Here is an 18,843-nt window from a genome sequence, read left to right on the forward strand (position 1 = left end):
GAGACTTCTAGACCTTCTCCAGAAGGCAGCCTGCTGAGGTCCTCTACTCCAGAGGCAGAAGCTTCTGGACCTTCTCCAGAAGGTAGCCCGCTTAGTTCCCCTATTCCAGAGGCAGAGGTCTCTAGACTCTCACCTCCAACTTTAGGAATGCTGGACCATGGAATTTTATCTTCATCTCCTGAAGCCAGTCCACTTCCCACAGGCAGGCCTGAGCCCACAGTAGAGTTGAGCCCACTGGCGTCAAGATCTTCAGAGGGCAGTCCACTTGCACCTTCTCCTGAGGGTTGCGTACTAGAGTCCAGATGTCCTGAAACTTCTCCTCTGCCTGTGAAGTCACCACTGACTTCAGGTACCCCAGATACTTCCCCAGAGCCTGGCAGCTCAGTCCCACTGGGCACTGAGGGTGAAAGTGTGGACAGCTCCTCCCAGGGGAATGAAGATTCCTCTGAGGGGGATGGCTCTTGTGAGGGGGACGGCTCCTCTGACGGGGATGGCTCCTCTGACGGGGATGGCTCCTCTGAGGGGGATGGCTCCACTGAGGGGGATGGCTCCACTGAGGCTGAGGGCACTTCCGTTCCAAAAGGGCCTTCTGTGCTCTCCTCTGTCGCTGTGCTGGTGGGAGGCCATGTTGGAGGGATCCCTGGAAGAAAGGAAGAAGATAAGGTGTGGGTTTAGTAACTCTTCTCTATTGGAGCCTCACCCATTCCTTCCACAGTAAAACTTTTCTTCAGAGGTGTGCTCAGACGTCTTCTAATGGAACCTTGCCCAGTGTCTGGGGCAGGAAGAAGGGTGGGGCCCAGGAAACTGTGCTCTTTGAGACTCCAGGGGGCGCCATCCACACAGCCCATGCAAGTAGGGGTCTGGCTCCCATGGAAAGTAATGGAGGTCACCTCTCCAGTACCTCCACACCATCACCTCATTTAGCTAAACCCATGATTTGCAAAGTGTGGTCCCTAGACTGATAGCCTTAGCATTACCAGCAATACAAGCATTCTCTGGGAGCCTGACAGAAAAGCAGACTCTCAGAGCTCCCCCACACCCCAAATCCCTCTGGGGACTCTAGGGTGGGGGTAGCATGTCATTTTTTCCCCCAACTTTCATTTTTTTGAATATTTATTTGTTTATTTTAGAAAAAGGGATAGAGCGTGAGCAGCGGGGAGGGGCAGAGAGGGACACAAGCAGTGGGGAGCCCAACACAGGGCTCGATCCCAGGACCCTGAGTGGAAACCACGAGTCACACACTTAACCAGCTAAGCCGCCCAGGCATGTCGTCTTTCAATAAAACCCTTCCCCACTGCCCCCCGACCTTGGAACCCTCACGATGCTGATGCCCCATTGAGTCTGAGAGTCACTCATCCAATCCTATCCCTCTGAGGCAGGGGAGGCCAGGTAGTACTGTTCGCAAAAATACATCAACTCTTTCAATTCTGAGACTACTACTGCAGAGGATTGCAAAACCAAAGCGGAAAAATGTGCTTAAGATTCTCTCTCTCCCTCAGTGCCTCCCCCCACTTGCCTGCACACACATGCTTTCTCTCTCTCAAATAAATACATTAATTAAAAAAACAAACAAAAAAAGACCCAACAAAATGACTAGCTGGGACTGGAGCTTGCACGTTCTTTTGGACTTATTTCTTAGGCAGAGAACCTGAGCCAAGCACATGCCCTAGTCCCAGGGCAGGCTCACAGCCTACTCTGGCTTACAGGAGAATCCTGGAGGTGGGTGTGGGGTTCAGGATAGTAGTGGAGGCTTGCAAGAGGGCGTTAGGTGGAGACAGATATATAAAATATATATATATATATATATATATTCTGGAGTAACCACTTACAGTCATGATAAAACGTTTCTCTTTTAAATAAATTTAGGTTTCTTTTTAAAGGCAAGTCAATTTAAAGAAAAAGACAGAGAGTTAACAACAGTACAGATGGTTCCTGATATGGCCAAGGTGGTAGGGAACTGAAGTATGGAAAATGTGTCTAGGGGCCCGCTGGAGTCCCTTCCCTTGAAAACTCCCACTAGCTGGTGCCAGGATCCTGTGTCAAGCTACACACTCTGGCCAAACAGGACTCAGTTATTCTGGTCCTGGTGAAGGGTGAGGAAAAGGCACAGGCAGGTGTGGCTGCTGGGTGAGGTCATTGGGCCACAATCCCACCTGCTCCACTGACACACCCTCACCTTCTGCTGTGGAGGGAGGACAGGCTTTTGCATTTCCAGCGTCGAGAGGGGTGTCTGGCCTGGCTGAATGGCTTGGGAACAGTGCATTGTATGAGTGACTACATGGACCAGTGCAAAGCTCTGATATACTCATTTCTTCAAATGAAAATGTCCCTGGATGAGCTGACTCCACTAAGCGCACACACAGTACTGGGCTTTGTTTAATTGAGGCTTACCCAAACTGAGCCATAAAACGAATACTCCACCGCGACTGGGGTGGGGGGAAGCCGTTGGTCAGATTCATTTGGGACACTTTGAATACATCACCCCCTCTGCCTTACAGCACATATTAGCATATCAAAGGCACTGAGAAGGTCTGCAGAGGGGGGGGGCGGGGGGCGGGGCAGGGAACCTGTTAATCTTTCTGTAAGCCAGCATGTCCCTAAATTTACAGCCATAAAACACTTTTTCCGACATGGTTAGGGGACCAAAGCTTTCATCCCATCAAGTTCCATCCAATCTGATCAGGACAGATGGGGCTCAGGAAGTGCTGGTTGGGGATACCTGGCCCAAAAGAGTGACACAGAAGGAGGATCAAGGCAAGGTGACAGGTCAGAGTCACACTTCCAAAGACCCCTATAGGTCTTTCCCACTATTGGAGATCTTCCTACAAGAGTTTTTAAAAGGTTAGAGGATAAAGTTGTGAATGCAGGAAGACAGACTAAGAGCCCTCTGATCAGCTCAGTGATAGGCATCGCAGTACAGGTGGGAGAAATAAAAAGCAGGGAACAGGGAATTGTGGGGTGGGAGGTGGGGAGGGAGGTGCGTTTTGTGAAAAAGTCTGCCCCTTCTTTCCCTTGGCGGTTGTCCCAGAGGCCAGTTGAGATGGCTGATGTTGCCCGTGGCTGGATATGCTGCCAGCCAGCGTCAGGGCTGGGGAAACAGCACAGGCCCTGGGAAAAGAACCGGTGCGGGTTGGGCCACAGCCTAGGGAGACAGACACCTGCGACTTCAGGACACACCCCAGAGCTCTCCCCTCACAGACCTGGTGGTGGGGAAGTGCCCGCTGGGCTGTAGGCTGGTTCCCATTCCGTCTGGTTTTCCGGCTCAATGGTGAAGTCTGGGATGGCAGTCGTCTCCTCCCCCACAGGGACAGCAGCCACTCCAGGCCCCACTTGGGTGGCGATCCAGTCCTCCACAACAGAGGGAGTAGGTGTGCCACCCTCTTCTTCTCCTGGAGAGGGCGCTGCTGAGACACCTAAAGAGAGGCAGGGGGTGTCTTCCTTCCTGCCAGTGACCCATCCCAGGGGAACTAGGGGATTTTTGAGGAGGGGCAAGCCTGGTGCAAAAACCTTGCTGGGCCTCGACCTTCACCCAAAGCCCACCTCAAGCCCAGTAAGACGGCTCTTGTCTTCCTCAGTAAGAGCTGACTGCATCACTTACACAATACTGATACGCACACACCATCACACACGCATTATTTCAGGGTGGTCTGGGGCATGCCTTCTGCAGAATGTATTGTACATGTAAGGCACTGTTTAAAGGTGTTATGTATATAAAATCATTTTATCCCACAACAGCCTATGAGATAGATGCTACGATTTCATGTCCAGATGGGAAAACCAAGGCCTTGAGTTAAATGACTTGCCAGGGCCACTGGCTTGTAAGTGGCAGATCCCGTCTTCGAAGGCAAGTATCTGGTGCCAGACTCTGCTCCCAGGCATGATGCTGCCTTCTTGGGGACAGAAATTAGGTTCCAAGTATGTCTGGCTCAAAAATAGGAGGCTGCTATTTAAAATCCATGAAGTCGTCCTGGCACTGGAGGAGGAAGGTGGGATTTATAGATGTTTGGAGGGGAAGGGGGCGCGTAACTGTTTTCGTTTAAGGAAAATCGGTGGTGGGCTTGGTTGGGAAGGAGGTCAAACCTCTTCGAAGTTACAGAAAAGACCGAGTTCACAGAGGGTCGGGGCCAGTGGGGGTGCAGGTCTAAGAACGAACTGGGAGGCTAACTGGTTTGGCTTCTGTTGCCCAGAGCAGGGAGGGGGTACTGGCACAAGAGCCCCAACACATCCTCCAGGAAGGGTCTGGCTTTCTTGAGGCTGCACAGTGGGGCTGAGCTTCCTTTGAACTAGGTTTTCAAAGATGGCTCTGGAAGTCTGAGAAGCTGGGGAAAGCTCAGCTTTTATTTTTTTGTTACCTTTGTTTTAAATAATGATACATTCATGGGAAGTTACAAAGACACTCAGTTTTGATGCATCAGATACAAAACGTGGCCCAAGCGGTGACTATAATCTCCACCGTAGTAGATCCAAAACGGGGTGGGGAGGGATCTCATCCAGGCAGAGCCCTGCAGGGCTTGGCCACGCCCTAGCCACACCCCCTGGGCTGCTGGATGACGTCACTCCCAGAACTCCCACAGGTGATGAGGACTGACTGATGCAGCAGTGGGTCCTCAGCGTGGGCCAATTAGAACCATGAATTTCTGGTGCTTAGTGAAGAGTAAAAAAAATACTTTGACTCAACTTATCACAAACATATTTACAAGCAGGAGAAAACTGGGCAAGGGTATACAAATCAAAACAGCATATCTACATGTATGTATCTGTTATCTATAGAAAAGGTAACATTTACTGAGAATTTACCCAAGCACAATGCCAAGTGTTCTGTATGCCCTCTTCCAGTTTATCTGCACACCTCTTTGAAGGAGGAATTATTATATCACTATTTTATAGGCTAAGCAGAGGAACAGATCAAGTGACTTGCCCCGGGTTATACAACCACTAAGCAGCAGAGCTGTAATTAAAATTCAGGTCTGCCTAACTTTAGAGCCCCAGTTCTCACTCACTTCTCTCTGCTGCTCTCTGGGGAACTTTAGGAGGATGTACTTGCCTTGGGGTCAACACCCAAGGTCATGCTAGCTCCAGAGCTTCCCTGCCCCAGAGGGGCTTTCTCCTCCTTGCTCGGAGGGACAGGGATGGTGGACAGGGGCCAGAAGGGGTGAGCCCAGAGGAGTCATGCACCAGGCAGAAAGGAGGCTGGACGAGAGGCAGGAAAGCATACCTCGGAAGCAGAAGGCGTGGTGCCGGGACTGGGGGTCAGGGAGGCCTGTCTGGTTGGGGTAGAGGTAGACAGTTCTCACGCCTGGCTTGTCTCCGCCGCAGGAAGGCCTCGGGGTGACGATGGGGTAACGGAGGCTGCCGTCTGACAGCCAGCCGGCGTAGCACTTGTCCAGGCCTCGGCTCCAGGCGGCGTAGAGCTGGCCCGTAGAGGCCAGGGTGGCGTTGTGAGATTCACAGAATGCCAGCGCTTCCTGGAAGGTGAACTGCTCCAGGCGTGTGACGAAGAACACCTCCCCTGGGGGCAGAAGCAGGTGGCAGGTGTGACCCTCATGCCCACAGCCAGAGCAGCTCTGCTTACTGGGGGGTGGGGGAGTCGGGGGCAGGGCAACTGAACTGAGACCAGCCGGTCCCTCTGCATGGAAACATCTTCCGTCTTGTCTAGCTTGTCCAGTCACTCTTGGGCACCCTCCCTGTGCTCCCCTCCACCACAGGATTCAAGCACGGAGCACCTGAGGACTGGCAGCCCCCCACCCCTGGGGTGGGTCCTGGAGCCACTCTTGGGGTTTGGGTCCCCACACCCAGAACTGTACTCAGGTGCCTGTCTGATCTGAGGGAAGGAAGTTCATGTTTACTGAATACCCACTTGTACCAGGCCCTTATCACACATATCTCATTTAATACTCACCAAGGGTGATATCAGCACAATCAGCTCCTATTTTATAGATGAGGAACCTAAGGCCCAGAGAGGTTAAGTAACTTGCCCCAGGTCCCCAAACTCTTTCCAGGACACCAGCATTTCCAAAATTGGGTTCATTGGAATAGCAATTTGGTGATGATCATTGTAATTAAAAGAAATGAAATGAAACAAAAGAAAAGATCTTTTTGTTTGTACTGCTTGGTTAAGCAGAGTTTAAAAGGTTTTCTATTGCAGGACTTCCCAGAACCTTTGATTTGTTCCTGGGCACTGGGACTCTCCATGAGACAGATGGCATACCTAAAACTTATCTGTAATAATTAAAGGCTCATTGATTAGCAGAACTCAATGGTTTTAAATCAGTATTCACCTGCAGTGCTGGGGGAACACGCATGAACCATGCGGGAGAGAGAGGCTGGAAAAGGAACAGAACTGGGTGGTTCTTTGTGTCTCCCCAATAGCCCACTGCCTGGGGCCCAAAATTCGAGAACACGGGCCGTACCTTCGAGCCTGTCCACGTAGCAGTAGACGTCATAGGTTTCTGATGCTGGCCGCACACCGTAGGTCCTGACCCCTGGGCTGCTGTCTTTGTCACCCACACACGGAGTCCGTGGGCTCACAATAGGGTATCTGCAAAGGAGCACAGGAGGGGTGCATGGAGGCCTGTTCTAGAGGCTGGGGGATGCAGGGCCCAGGGAGAGGCTGGCAGGTCTCTTGGGTACTTGGGCGCATCTTCAGTCATTTGGGATCGAAACCTGGATGGAGCTCCTCTTGCAGCAAGCTCCCTGTGTGGCTGGGGGAAGGGTCTGGGGGCCCCTGGGGGATTCCTGGCTTCAGAAGAGAGCCCGTCATATGGAAGGGCACTGAGTCAAGCTGAAGGGGCCTGGAGTGGGGGGCCCTGAGGAGAGATTCTCCCGGTCTCCTCGGGGTAAATGACCATGGACTTAATGTCACCTTGGGCCCTTCCCCACCTGCTCAGAATATGCCTTGGTTCTGGGGGAGAAATTAGGAGAGGAGCCATGGAGTCATTAATTAATTAATTACTGCACAGTGTAGCAGGTGCCCATTCTGCTGGGTGCTGGACGGGTGCTGGACAGGTGCTGCTCCCCGAGCCCCACCGCTCATGGTTGGCTTTGGCCTGGGGGGCGGGGCTGGTCCTTCACCTGACGGTCTGGTCCTGCAGCCAGCCGGCATCACACTGCTCGTAGCCTGCTTCGTAGGCGGCCTGGAGCTGCTCCGGGGAGGCGATGACAGCCCCAGTGCGCAGGCAGGCCTGCTGAGCCTCCTCAAAGGTCAGTGAGTAGCGGGCGGATCCTGGGCGGTAGTGGAACACAACCCCTGCTTTGGGGTGGGGAGAGGAAGAGAAGGAGAGACCAGGTAGGCTCAGAGCAGGCAATGGACAGTGACAGTGACACCACAGTGACAGTGTCCAGGGGGCCTGGTTCTTTGGCTTTGAGGGCAGGGAGGGAGCCCCGGCTCCTTCAGGAACGATTCCCCTTCATCTTCTCCTTCCCTTCCTACCTCTGATCCTATCCTCAACCAAGCTGATTCCCTCTGCTTGTTCAAGCCACTCCTGAAATCCATCTCCCTGAGAGGGCCTTGGAGGACTCTTCTGCCCTGGGTGTCCCCAACCCTCCCCTTTGTCCCTTTACTCTTTACTCTTTAAAACAAACGCATTTTTTTCTCATTATGAAAAGAATAAGCACTCGTTACAGAACATTCGGAAAATACAGAGAAGGCTAAGGAATATATTGGACAACCCCTGGCACTTCTTGCACCCGGCCCAGGCCCCAGGAGGCGGGTGCCTGACTGAAGATGCCAGCCAGTGTTTTTGTGGGTGTGTACCGGTAGCGTTCTGGGAGTGGCCTCGTGGCTTTTGCCAGGTTTTCAAAGGGGCAGAGCCTTGTCCTTGAGCTACCTACCCACTTACTCTGCCTCTCCCACTGTGTTCGGCTGTGTACATTGGTCTCTGTTTCTGACCCTTCCCAAGATAATTGACCAGCCTATGTCACACCTTCAAATCCTTGGTCTATACTGTCCCATGTCCCTTGCTCTGTCCTGTGGCCGATGCTCATCTGTCCCTCGGCACCTTCCCACACAGAGCCAATGGGACTCTTTCCAGTCCTGGCCTAACCCTGGGACCCAGCCATTTGGAGGTTACCCTGAAACTCTGAAATGATTTCTCCTTCCCAACAGATTGTACTCATTGGGTCATGTCAGGCTGAAATCCCACTTGGTGGCATCCTGGGTGTGATGGTCGGTGGCAGTGTCCAATCTGCTTTTCCCCCAGAAGGGGACACCACCAAGGCCCTTACAAAAGCCACCCCAGAATGTCCTTCCTGTTCTTGGATTGGAGTTTGGGGAGCAGCTGAGCTCTATAACATCCCAAGCCTCCAGACCTTTATTAAGCCTCTGGAACACACCTTTCCTAGAAGAAGGGCTGGCAAGCATTTTCTGGAAAGGGTCAGACAGGGCTTAGTCTTCATGGGCTCACTAGTTTCTGTCACAACTACTCAACTCTTTTGACAGCCTGAAAAGGGCCACAGAGAGCACACTGATGAGTAGCTGTGGCTTTGTTCCAGTCCAGCTCTATTTGCGGCCATTGAATCTTGAATTTTATGTCATTTTCATTACATGACACAAAAGGTTATTCTCACTCTGACTTTGCCCCCCAACTATTTAAACCTGTAAAGCCATCCCCGGTGTGCGGACCATACAGAAACAGGTGGAAAGCTGGTGTGATCGTCAGAGCTTGGTTTGCTGACCCCTGTCCCTGAAGGTCAGCTCTGTGAGGAGCCCCGGGGTCACCTCGTACACCGGTTTTCAAGCGGCTCTGTTCTGTGGCAGTGCCTGATGGGGCGAGGGGGGGGCCCTGGACAAAAGGGCCCCAGTTCTTGGCTCCACTCCCCCCTTGACCCATGTGGCATCCTTATCTGCCTGACACATACTCCCATTTCCACCTATGATTTCATTTGAAGGAAATGTTTTATGGCAAAAGAGCATGGGGGTCACTCTCTGGCCCACCTCCTTGTTTTACAAGCGAGGAGAACTGAGTCTGAGGGGAGGAAGGCTTGGCCCAGGTCTCAGGCAAAGTTGAAGGTACAGATCCTTAAGTACTCCAAGTTCTTTCCACCTGCCCCCCAGCCCCCATGCAGCCCCCTGAGGGACAGGCACTTACCCCCAGGCAATTGTGGCCGCCCAGACACCTCAGCTGTGCCTGGGGCTGCGGTCACCTGCACGACATGGTCCTCACTGGTGAAGGCGGTGAAGGCTGGGCCAGGCGTAGCGGGAACACCCCAGGGCCCGGTGATCTCTCCAGTCCTGTTCTCAGTCTCAGGGAAGGCAGTGGCCCCTCCAACAGGGGCGAACGTGAAGGGCTCCTCGGGCTCCGGGGCGAACGTGAAGGGCTCCTCGGGCTCCGGGACAGTGGGAGAGACACCGAAGACGGGTCTCACGGTGAGGATCACGTTGCCTCGGGCTTCACCCTCGGTGACATTTCCGGGCAGCGGCAACTCCACGTCAGGCCAGGTCACGGTCTGGATGGTGATGTCCTCCTCGCCGCCAACCCCAAAGAAGTTTTCTGGGATGTCCACAAAGTCTTCACCTGGGGTGGGGAGAGAAACAGGCTTTAGTGGCTCTACCTGGGGCTGGCTTGAGGGAGATGAGTGACAGATCCACCTCCTTCCGCACCAGGGAAGGAAAGCTTTCCATCTCCGTGTGGCTGAAGAGTTCCAAGGGATCATGCCAGGAGACACTGACCGAGCAGCTCACCGCTCATATGACCAGTCCGGCTAAACCTCCCTTCCTGATCAACGCCCGCTGCTTCCTCACCTATCTTCTGGGTACCCGGTGCTGTAACTGGCCAGCAGAACAAGGTCAATCATTTTAAGAAAGAGGAGACCCACAAGCGTGCTACCACTTCCAAAAGGCTGGTTAGGATATTGAAAGGTTAAGAGAGGCTTTGGGGGGAATCTTTGTTACTTTGGCATAAATGCTTCCCTTCGTGTAAAGTCAGGCCATGAAAGCCAAACAAGAAGGAGCTAGGCCACCATGCTGTCCCAATTTTGTCATAACAGGGACACAGCTCCACAGTATCCACATTATTTTTCCTCTAAGAATTTAGCATGTAGTTGTTATCCCTAATCCAGACTGTGTAACATGAAATAAAAACCTTATTTTTAAAAGGTTTAGTCTAAATTTTCCAAAGTAAATTGTAGGTCAGCACTGTCCCCACCTCCCCACTCTTTTCAATGACCTTGTGGTCCTTCTGCACACTGGATTCCAGAGGGTGGATAATGGTGCCCGCCTCTGGGGGGGGGGCATGGTTTCATGCCCCCCACCCACCACCCACTCCTCGGACAGATGGGCACATTGAGGCTTTCCCCGGCTGCACAGTCGCCCGTGGCAGAGCTATGACTCCAACCTGAGCAAACACAGATTCTAAGCTCGCTCTTTTAATCCTCTTCTGAGCTGATGAGCCAGGGTGGGATCCTGCTGCCTACGGGGCCTCTCCCTTAGGTGTTCTAGCAGCTAGTGACAACAGGGGTGTTGAGACATGGGGTTTGGGCACCTGTGGCCCCTTGAAGGGGTAGAAAACAACCCCCATTCCCAGCTCCCCTCTTCTGGGCCCCCATTCCCACAGCACAACGACCCCCGCTTCCTGGCATCCCTCTGAGCCCCACCTGTGTAGCAGATGGCATCGTAGCGGGACGAGGGGTCCGGGTAGCCTGTTTGGTTGGCGTGCAGGTAGACGGTCCGCACGCCCAGGAGATTGCCCCCACAGTTGGGCCGGGCCTTGGAGATGGGGTAGCGCACGCTGCGGTCGGCCAGCCAGCCGGCACTGCACACATCCATGCCACCCTGCCAGGCCAGGTAGAGTTGGCCCGTGGTGGCCAGTCGTGCGCCCAGCCGCCGGCACTCACTGGCCGCCTCCTGGAAGGTGAACTTGTCTGGAGACGTCGCATAGAAGACCTCACCTGTGAGGGATGGGATGGGCAGGGTGAGGACCTCTGTCCCCTCTCCTGCCCTGCATCCCCAGGGCATCCATGTGACTCCTAGGCTCCAAATCCTGCTCTAAAGCATCCTTGCTCACGCTCTGCTGTGCAACGTACCTCCTCCCAGGGCATCTTTCCTAGGAGTTAAGCATTGTCCATGCAAGCAATCCTTTAAAAAAATTCAAGTTGTGATGGGAAGAACAGGTATTAGGCTTTGACCCTCCCAGCAGTGGTTCCCAAATGGGGGTTTCTAGGCCCCAAAGCATCCATAAGGGCCTTGTGAGCTCTTTTTACTATTTTCGCAAACCTAAGCATGTTGTGTTGGGGGTAGGGGTTGGGAGTGGGTATCTGTTTCCTGGGAAGGAGCTGGTTGTCCCCACTTAGTGGCAGCTCTGATTGGCCGTGCCTTTGGTGAGCCAAGAATGGGAACACAAATATTTGCTCCTTAACAGGCCCTGGGCCCGGGGGCAAGAGAAAGGGAGCCCTGGGGTGAGAAAGCAGGGGACTGTCCCAGCCTCAGAGTGAGCCAGGTTGTCAGGTCTTCTCTCCAGCCTGGGGGAAGCTGCAAACTTGGGTGGGCTGGGGGCAGAGGCGGCAGAGCCTGGAGTGTCAAAAGGGGTGATGTGTGCAGGTGGGAGAAGAGGTAGTCCTCCACATGCCTGGGTCACGCAGGAAGCTCTGCTTGTGATCAAGATGAGCACCCTTTACAAAGCAGAGAAAGACCCCAGCTTCCTTCCTGCCGTCACTGAGGATCTCCAGAACCAGCCCACCAGGAGAGCCCAGATGACGCTGGGGGCGGGCAGCAGGGAAACTAGAGAGGGTGGAAGGGCAGCCGGCTCTCCTGGGAACTACATTTCTGATGGACCCACCCTGGAGTGGCCTGGGGTGTCCTTTGCGAGGGTGACAAGGCTGGGCTGGGCTTTACTGGTGCAGTGACCCTTGGGACAGCGATGGGCTGGTCAGAGCAGCAGGGGTCCTGGCTGGGAGGGCCAGTCCCAGCCCAGCCCAGCAGAGAGACCGAGACAAACATTCTTGGGCCCAGTAGTGGGACCAGGTGGTTGGTAGGTGTCCACCGCCTGCTGAGGCTCTTTCCAAAGTGGGGAGTGAGGGGATCTGGGGGCCCATTCCATCCCCCCACAGGCCCCCCACCCTCTCTGGGCAAGGCAGAGAGGGGTCTGGTGTGTGCTTCCCTGGGTTTGTGGTCTGCCTCAGAGGAGGCCCACATGCTTCCTAGTGTCACTGGGGAGAAGGGGACAGACAGGTGTCTTGGGAAGGGGACAGGGCCTCACCCTCCATCTCCTCAGCGAAGCAGTAGACATCATAGGTCTCATTGGTGTCGCGGATGCCATAGGTTCTCACGCCTGGAAACTCATCCTTGTCCCCATAGCAGCCTTCCCTTGGAGTGTGGATGGGGTACCTGCCGGGAACCCAGAGTGGATGTTGTGTGACACTCAGGGGACAGAAGGCGTGCGTGGCCTGGGCCCTGGTATCCTCCTCCCATGGGAGGAAACGGGGACTCACTGGTGTGTTTGCCAGCATCTTCCCTGGATATGGGGACTGTTCGTCTTTATGGCTTTGCTCCCCAAGCTTTGATGAGACACATGTTTTCACAGTCAGTGGCGATTACAGGCAGCCCCCTTTGCCAAATACATATTGGAACCGAACATCCAGGGCCTGCAAACCTTTTCTATAGAAAGGCCAGAGAGTAAATAAATATTTTAGGTCTTGTGGGCCGCAGAGTCTCATCTTGACCCCTCAACTCTGGCACGGTAGCGTGAAGCAGTCACAGAGTTCCCACATGACTTTATGTACAGAAATAAAGGTGGGTTGGCCCACTGGCCACCATACGCCGACCCCTACTTTGTGTCATTTGAGTTTCACGTCCACCTAATGAGGCAAGTGTTAGAAACACTGCATTTTAACCTGGAAGAAACTGGGCCCTGAGACGATAAATAATCTGCCCAAGGTCACACAGCTTATAAGTGTCAGAGCTGTGTTTTGAGCCCAGCTCTTTCTGAGGCCATAGTGCGGGCTCTTGCACTATGCTAGGCTGCTGTCCTGTCTTGTCTTCCTGCTGATAGCCTTTGTGTCCTAAGATCTGAAAGATCTACCCCAAGATTGTGAAGATATTTTCCTTTGTTTTCTTCTGGAGGCTTTGTGGTTCCAGCTCTTCCATTCAGAGCTCTGATCCACCCTGAATGCATGTCTCATCCTGCCTCAACAGGCTCTCATGGCTTGAGATCCCTCGAGGGCAGAGCTCTGTCTGTTCGGCCGGGCTACGCATCCCTCAGCAGCCACCCGCACGGAAAAAAAGCACCAGAAAGCTTAATTTATGTCTTGCCTTGTTAAAAACAACAACAACAAAAAGGCAAGGGTTTTACAAAAAAACCACAAAACACCAAAGCCTCAAGAAACTGCAGAGATCATGGCAAAGGGGAACAGGGGTAGGAAGGGTAATGATGGGTCATTTGCTCATTTAGGGTGAAGTTGCTAGCAGCTCCTGACTGCCACAGGGCAGACTGACAAGGATCTAGACAGGTCAGGTGTCTTCCGTCAGCAGAGCCAGACATTGTCATCGGACGTTCCAGAATGTGTCGTGACCACCCCAGGGGCTCCTATCTGAGATGGTCTGGGACAAGGGGCACAGTTGCTTTATGGCTCACGCTACATTTTCAAATGAATACAATAAGCCCCTTTTTTAAAAAAAAAAAACTAAGGCACAGCTTTCTGTGCAAGTTCTATATTCTTTTAAAATTCCTTGCAGCCACTAAAAGTATTTGCCTGGGAGCACTGGAGCTTTCTGGAAAAGCACGTGGTGAATTTTTTGCATGCAGCATAGCTGACCCATGATTGTATCTTTCCTCATAGCTCAATTGGATGAGCTTGCTCCTGAACAACGACATAAGCATGGTTAGAGTAGGCTGAGGCATTGCTCCAGCCCCAACCCAGGCTGGCCACAGCATCATGGCGGCCCCAGGCCCAGGCTGCCCGACTCTGCATGTGGCCCTGGCGGCATACCTGACAGTCTGGTCGGCCAGCCAGCCGGCGTCACACTGGTGGAAACCGTCCTCGTAGGCGGCCTGCAGCTGCTCGGGGGTGGCAATGATGGCACTGTTCTGCAGGCAGGCCCGCTGCGCCCTGTCGAAGTCCAGCGTGTAGCGCGTGGAGATGGCTCTGTAATGGAACACAATGCCTGCAAGACACACGCAGGTGGGAGAGCAGGTCAGGCACAGCCTCCTGTCATCAAAGTCCTTGAAGATTTATGGCTACGGTCAAGGGGCCTGGTCTGGGCATCTAGCAAATGCGCTCATCTCCCCACATTCACATGTGGTCCTTCCGCCTTTGCTAAAATAACTCTAGTGACGGGGACCTCACTACCTTACAGAGGACCTGTTTTGAATATCTGATAATTCTGATAATCAGAAAGTTCTTGAACTAAAATCTGCCTTCTTTTACTTTTTTTTGTGGCACTCCCAGGCCCCATATTTTCTTCATGGAAAGAGACACTTAGAGCTCCAAGTATCCTCAGCCCAGGGGCATCCTAGTGGGAACCCTATCCTCAAACTAACCAAACTAACCTTGGGCCAGGGAGAGAAAAGGAACCAGGGAGGCCTCATCCCTTTCTCTGGCTTCTGGAGCTGAAAATGGGTCTGGGGTGGGAGGTTGGGGAGGGAAAAGACATCTGGATGAAGAGTCAGGAGACCACTCTGGCTCGCTTCCAGGGAAATGTCAGGCACATCACCTAACATCAGTTTGCTTATCTGTAAAATGGGAATGATCACGGAATCATGGGATTGTAGCAAAGCACAAACTTTCATTTACATGTGATGATGGCCAAGATGTTTTTAAGTCCCTCAAAGTCCAGAGAGAATGACAGTTCCATCTCCGTGTTACAGAGACACAACTGAAGTTAAGTGACTTGACTCAGGTGGGTGGAAGCTGGTGGGGTAGGAGCCGGGATTTGAAAACCAGCCTGCCTGCATCCATTCCCGTGAGCATACCATTCTGGTTCTTTCCCCAGGTGAAGCAGTGTCCCTCTGGGACGTTCTCACCTTTCACCATGACCTCTACGGTAGCCTCGCTGTCCTCAATGCCGTGCATAACCTCACAGCGGTAGATCCCAGAGTCATTGGAGCGAAGGTTCTGGATTTCCAAGGTGGCGTCGCTGGGGATGGCCGGATAGTTGGGCAGCGAGACCTTGTCTTGGTAGGCACTGTTGACCCGTACCTGCCCTTCCGTGGCTACCAACAGGACCACCTCCTTCTCCTTGGAAATGCGGCTCCACTTAATTCTCGGGGCGAGGGGGGCAGTGGAGGGGGCGGTGGTCACAGGATGCATGGGGTCGATGAAGTAGCAGGGGATGCTGAGGGAGTTCCCCAGGAGGACCCGCAGAGGGGACGGTTCGGGGATGCTGACACTCAGTGAGTTGTCAGGGTCTGTGGGGCAGGGACAGAGCTGTTAGTGACTGGAGAGGACCACCCAGCCTCCTGGTCAGTTCTGGAGATGACAAAATCCCGTGAGTGCGTCTGTATTTACGGTGTGTGTGTGGAACACTCCTGTACCATCTGGAATTCTGGGAAGCTTTGCAACACCTTTTCCAGAGCAACCTTCCTCAAGAACCCCGGTCTCCTTACCTCAAGACAGGAACTATGGGACTGGAAAAGGGCTGCAGGGAGGGCAAAGAAAACTTTAGAGCTGAGATTCTGCCTCTCTGTTTCTCAACCTGGGGTACCCCAGGGGATACCAAGCCATAAGAGAAACAGGACTCCCATCTTCCTGAAATGACAGCTTAAAGATTTGGGGGAAAATCACTTCCGGGCAGGAAAAGTTGTGATGAGGAAGAAAAATAAATCCACATGATGTTTAAAGCTCACATGCAAAATGACATAGACACTTCAGGTCTGCTTTGGACTCCATCCTGTCTTTGCGGAAGGACAAGGGATGGGGGACCGGCTGGAGAAGTGTCAGAGAAGAGTAGACATTCATGTACGGCCACAAAAAGTCAGAGAGGGGTGGGGGTTGGGAGTGGCATATGAGCAGCTCCTCAAAAAATCACGGAGAGTATTGGTAGGGAAGATGTCACATGTTTACCAAATCCACTTAGAAGTAAAAGATCTTCCTGGAATGGGAAAGAAACAGCTTTTGCAAAAATAGCACCTTTCATGGCAGGTCATAGACTTATGGGACCCTTTTTTTTTTTTCCAGGAGAGCCTACAGGTTGAAAATAAAAATGTCTCAGATATTTGTGGGTGGTAAATACGTAACAGGGCAAGGACGGGGGGCAGGGAAGTTTGGGGGGCCCAGCCCTAAGCTCTGAGGTTCTGGGCAGCCACTATTAGGTCCTTCCACAAAAATCTCCCTCTGAATGCTCAGCCCTCACCCCACAACACAGCATGGTTTTAGAGCTGGCTGTTCTCCGGTTCTCCAGGGAGAGCTAAAAGTGACTGCAGGGCCCAACAGTGCAGTTTTTAAAGCTCTCATGTGACCCTATGAACTGGTCTGCCTGTGTGGGCAAACCACCCAGGTTACAGCCAAGGGCTGGATATTTGTGGGTCCCCGAGCGAGAGTACAGATGGAGACCCATATATCCTACGTATAAATATTTAAAAGTTATAAATCAAGTCCACAGATCGTTAAATAAAATATGCTCTATCTTCTTATTTGACAATGATACCTTTCAAAATGAAAAGCCAGATTCTAATCTAGGATTCTTGGATTCCCTAGCGTTTTGCACTGGACTCTGGTGCAAAAGCAGGGGGCCGCCTTCTTTGCCAGTTCTCTGCACCGTGAGGGGTCTGCGCTTATCCCAGCCCTCACACGCCAGCTCTGTCCACACCGCACACAAACAGCCACCCCTTGACCTCTCCCTCAGGCCTGGAACGGCTCTCACCAAGAGCAGGGTCCTCCCTCTTGGAGGATGGGTCCTGGAAGTGGCTTGGGTCCACGTGGGCAGGTAATTTGGGGCATGCTGGCTATCCAGAGTGTGGTCTAAAGGGAGAGAGCCTCGATCTGGATGGACATGTCCCTAAAGGACCCCTCATCCTTTAAGGAGCACTGGGGCTGGAGGAGGGCCGGAGGGAAGCCCGAAAGTGCATGGCCCAGAGCAGGGGCCTCTCCTGCCTAGGTCTAAGGGAGATACAGCTCACTTTGGGGCCAACCCGTCCTGCAGTCAGGGGGCAGTTCGTTTACTTGGTTGAGGGCTCCATGATCAGAAACCCACCTCGTGCCTGCCATATGCGAAAGACCCCGCGGGATCTTCCCGAGGACAGTTTGCCAAGAAAAACAAAGACCTGCGCGAAGCGTTGGGGACTTCTTTCTGTTTCTCAAGGAATTTTCTCTTCTTTGATGTTCTAGCGGATCCTTCCTTGGCAGCTTTTCCTCTCTGGGCTTATCTATAATCCCGCCCCAACCCCAAGCTCAGCGTGTGGCGGTTTAGGGTAAGAGCCACAGAGAAGAGATGGGAAGATGGATACCCGCCAGGAGCTCTCCCTCTCGGCTGCCCATCTGCTAGGACCGCCGGGAGCCGACCTGCGCCAGGGCTCCAGGGCGCATGCGCGCGCGTGCGTGCGTGCGTGCGTGCGTGCATGTGTGCATGCGTGCGTGCGTTCAGGTGCACGGGCGCGCTCCCCGCGCAGCGAGGCTTGCCTTCCATAGGGAAGGGGCAGGCAGGGCGGGGGAAAGGCCAGGAAGGGGGAGCTTGTATCCCTGCGAGCAGCAGCACTCAGTTCGGGACCTAGTACCCGGAATCCAGTCTTCTGCGGCTGCTGGATGCGCGAGGCACGCGCGGGGGGTGTCCTTACCTGAAGCTTCTAGGGAGCTGACGGCTGTGATGACTCTCAGAGTCACAAACACCAGGAGTAAAGTGGTCATAGTTCACCTGCAAGAAGGGAGGCGGAGGGGTTAGTTGGAGGTTCAGATATGGTGAGATAGGAGGTCACGTGGCACAGGACACAAGGTGATCAATTCCATGGGCCGAGATCTGACATCCCAGCAAGATAAGGCGGCTGCGTGTGGTTCGAGGGGTGTCTCCTCCAAGAATCCTCTCTTCGTAATGTCTCCACGGATGTCTCGGTTGGATGACACGTGCGAGGCTGGAAACCTCCTCCTGTCTCTTCCAGGGCACGTCCCACCCTCTGACCTGTAAAGGCTGTGTCTCAAGGATCCCTGTGATGGTTGATGTCATGTCGACCTGACTGGACTCTGGGCTGCTCAGATATTTGTTCAAACATCATTTTGGGTGCGTCTCTGGGGGTGTTTTTGGATGAGGTGAACATTTAAGTTGGTAACTAAGTAAAGCAGGTTGCCCTGATAATGTGGGTGGGCCTCATCTAATCATTGGAAGGCGTGAATTTTTTTTTTTTTAAACAAACAAACAAACACTGAACCGCTTCCAGGAGAGAGCCCATTCCTCCTGCCTGATGACCTTCAAACTGCTTTCAGATTTTCACTGAGACATTGGCTTTCCCTGGGTCTCAAGTCTTCAGACTCAGGCTGGAGCTATACCCTGGCTTTATTGGGCCACTGGCTTACCTGGTACCTCCAGAATCATGTGAGCAATTCCTTACATCAATTCCTTTCTCTATAGACGCACACATCCAATTGATTCTATCTCTTTGTGGAGAAGTCTGATATAATCCCCCAGGCCCAGAGAAGTGAAATTAGTTAGCCAACCTCCTTGATGGAATCCAGGCCTGCCCCCAACTTCAAATTTGGGAATCTTCTGTGTTGTTAGGATAAAGAAAGTCCGAGCTTTGGAACACAATTCACAGGGGCCTGGGTCAAGCCAGGGGAAGGACTCCCAACCAAAGAGCCCTTGAGGAGGCTTTGGAATGGACAGATTAATCATTGAAGAGAGCAGTGAGATCCCAGGACCCCCAGATCCCTCCTACTGGCCCAAACAATGACTTCCCGGAATCAGAAAAGCTTTCCTTATTGTTATCT

At 53.1% G+C, this 18,843-nt stretch overlaps 1 protein-coding gene across 1 annotated transcript in view; it reads right to left on the reverse strand.

Annotated features, from left to right (window-relative positions):
- The window catches only part of ACAN (aggrecan), a 59,564-nt gene that overhangs the window by 16,384 nt on the left and 24,337 nt on the right, over positions 1-18,843 (reverse strand). The window contains 11 exon segments of the mRNA XM_059371604.1: positions 1-640; positions 3,201-3,413; positions 5,216-5,509; positions 6,411-6,538; positions 7,072-7,246; positions 9,087-9,512; positions 10,591-10,884; positions 12,192-12,319; positions 13,921-14,095; positions 14,955-15,338; positions 17,703-17,779. The exon segment at positions 1-640 is cut by the window's left edge and continues 10 nt beyond it. Of these exon segments, the coding sequence (XP_059227587.1) occupies positions 1-640; positions 3,201-3,413; positions 5,216-5,509; positions 6,411-6,538; positions 7,072-7,246; positions 9,087-9,512; positions 10,591-10,884; positions 12,192-12,319; positions 13,921-14,095; positions 14,955-15,338; positions 17,703-17,772 (2,927 nt within the window). The 5' untranslated portion in view covers positions 17,773-17,779.

The sequence above is a fragment of the Mustela nigripes genome, chromosome 13 (genome assembly GCF_022355385.1).
Source record: "Mustela nigripes isolate SB6536 chromosome 13, MUSNIG.SB6536, whole genome shotgun sequence".
Taxonomy (NCBI): domain Eukaryota; kingdom Metazoa; phylum Chordata; class Mammalia; order Carnivora; family Mustelidae; genus Mustela; species Mustela nigripes.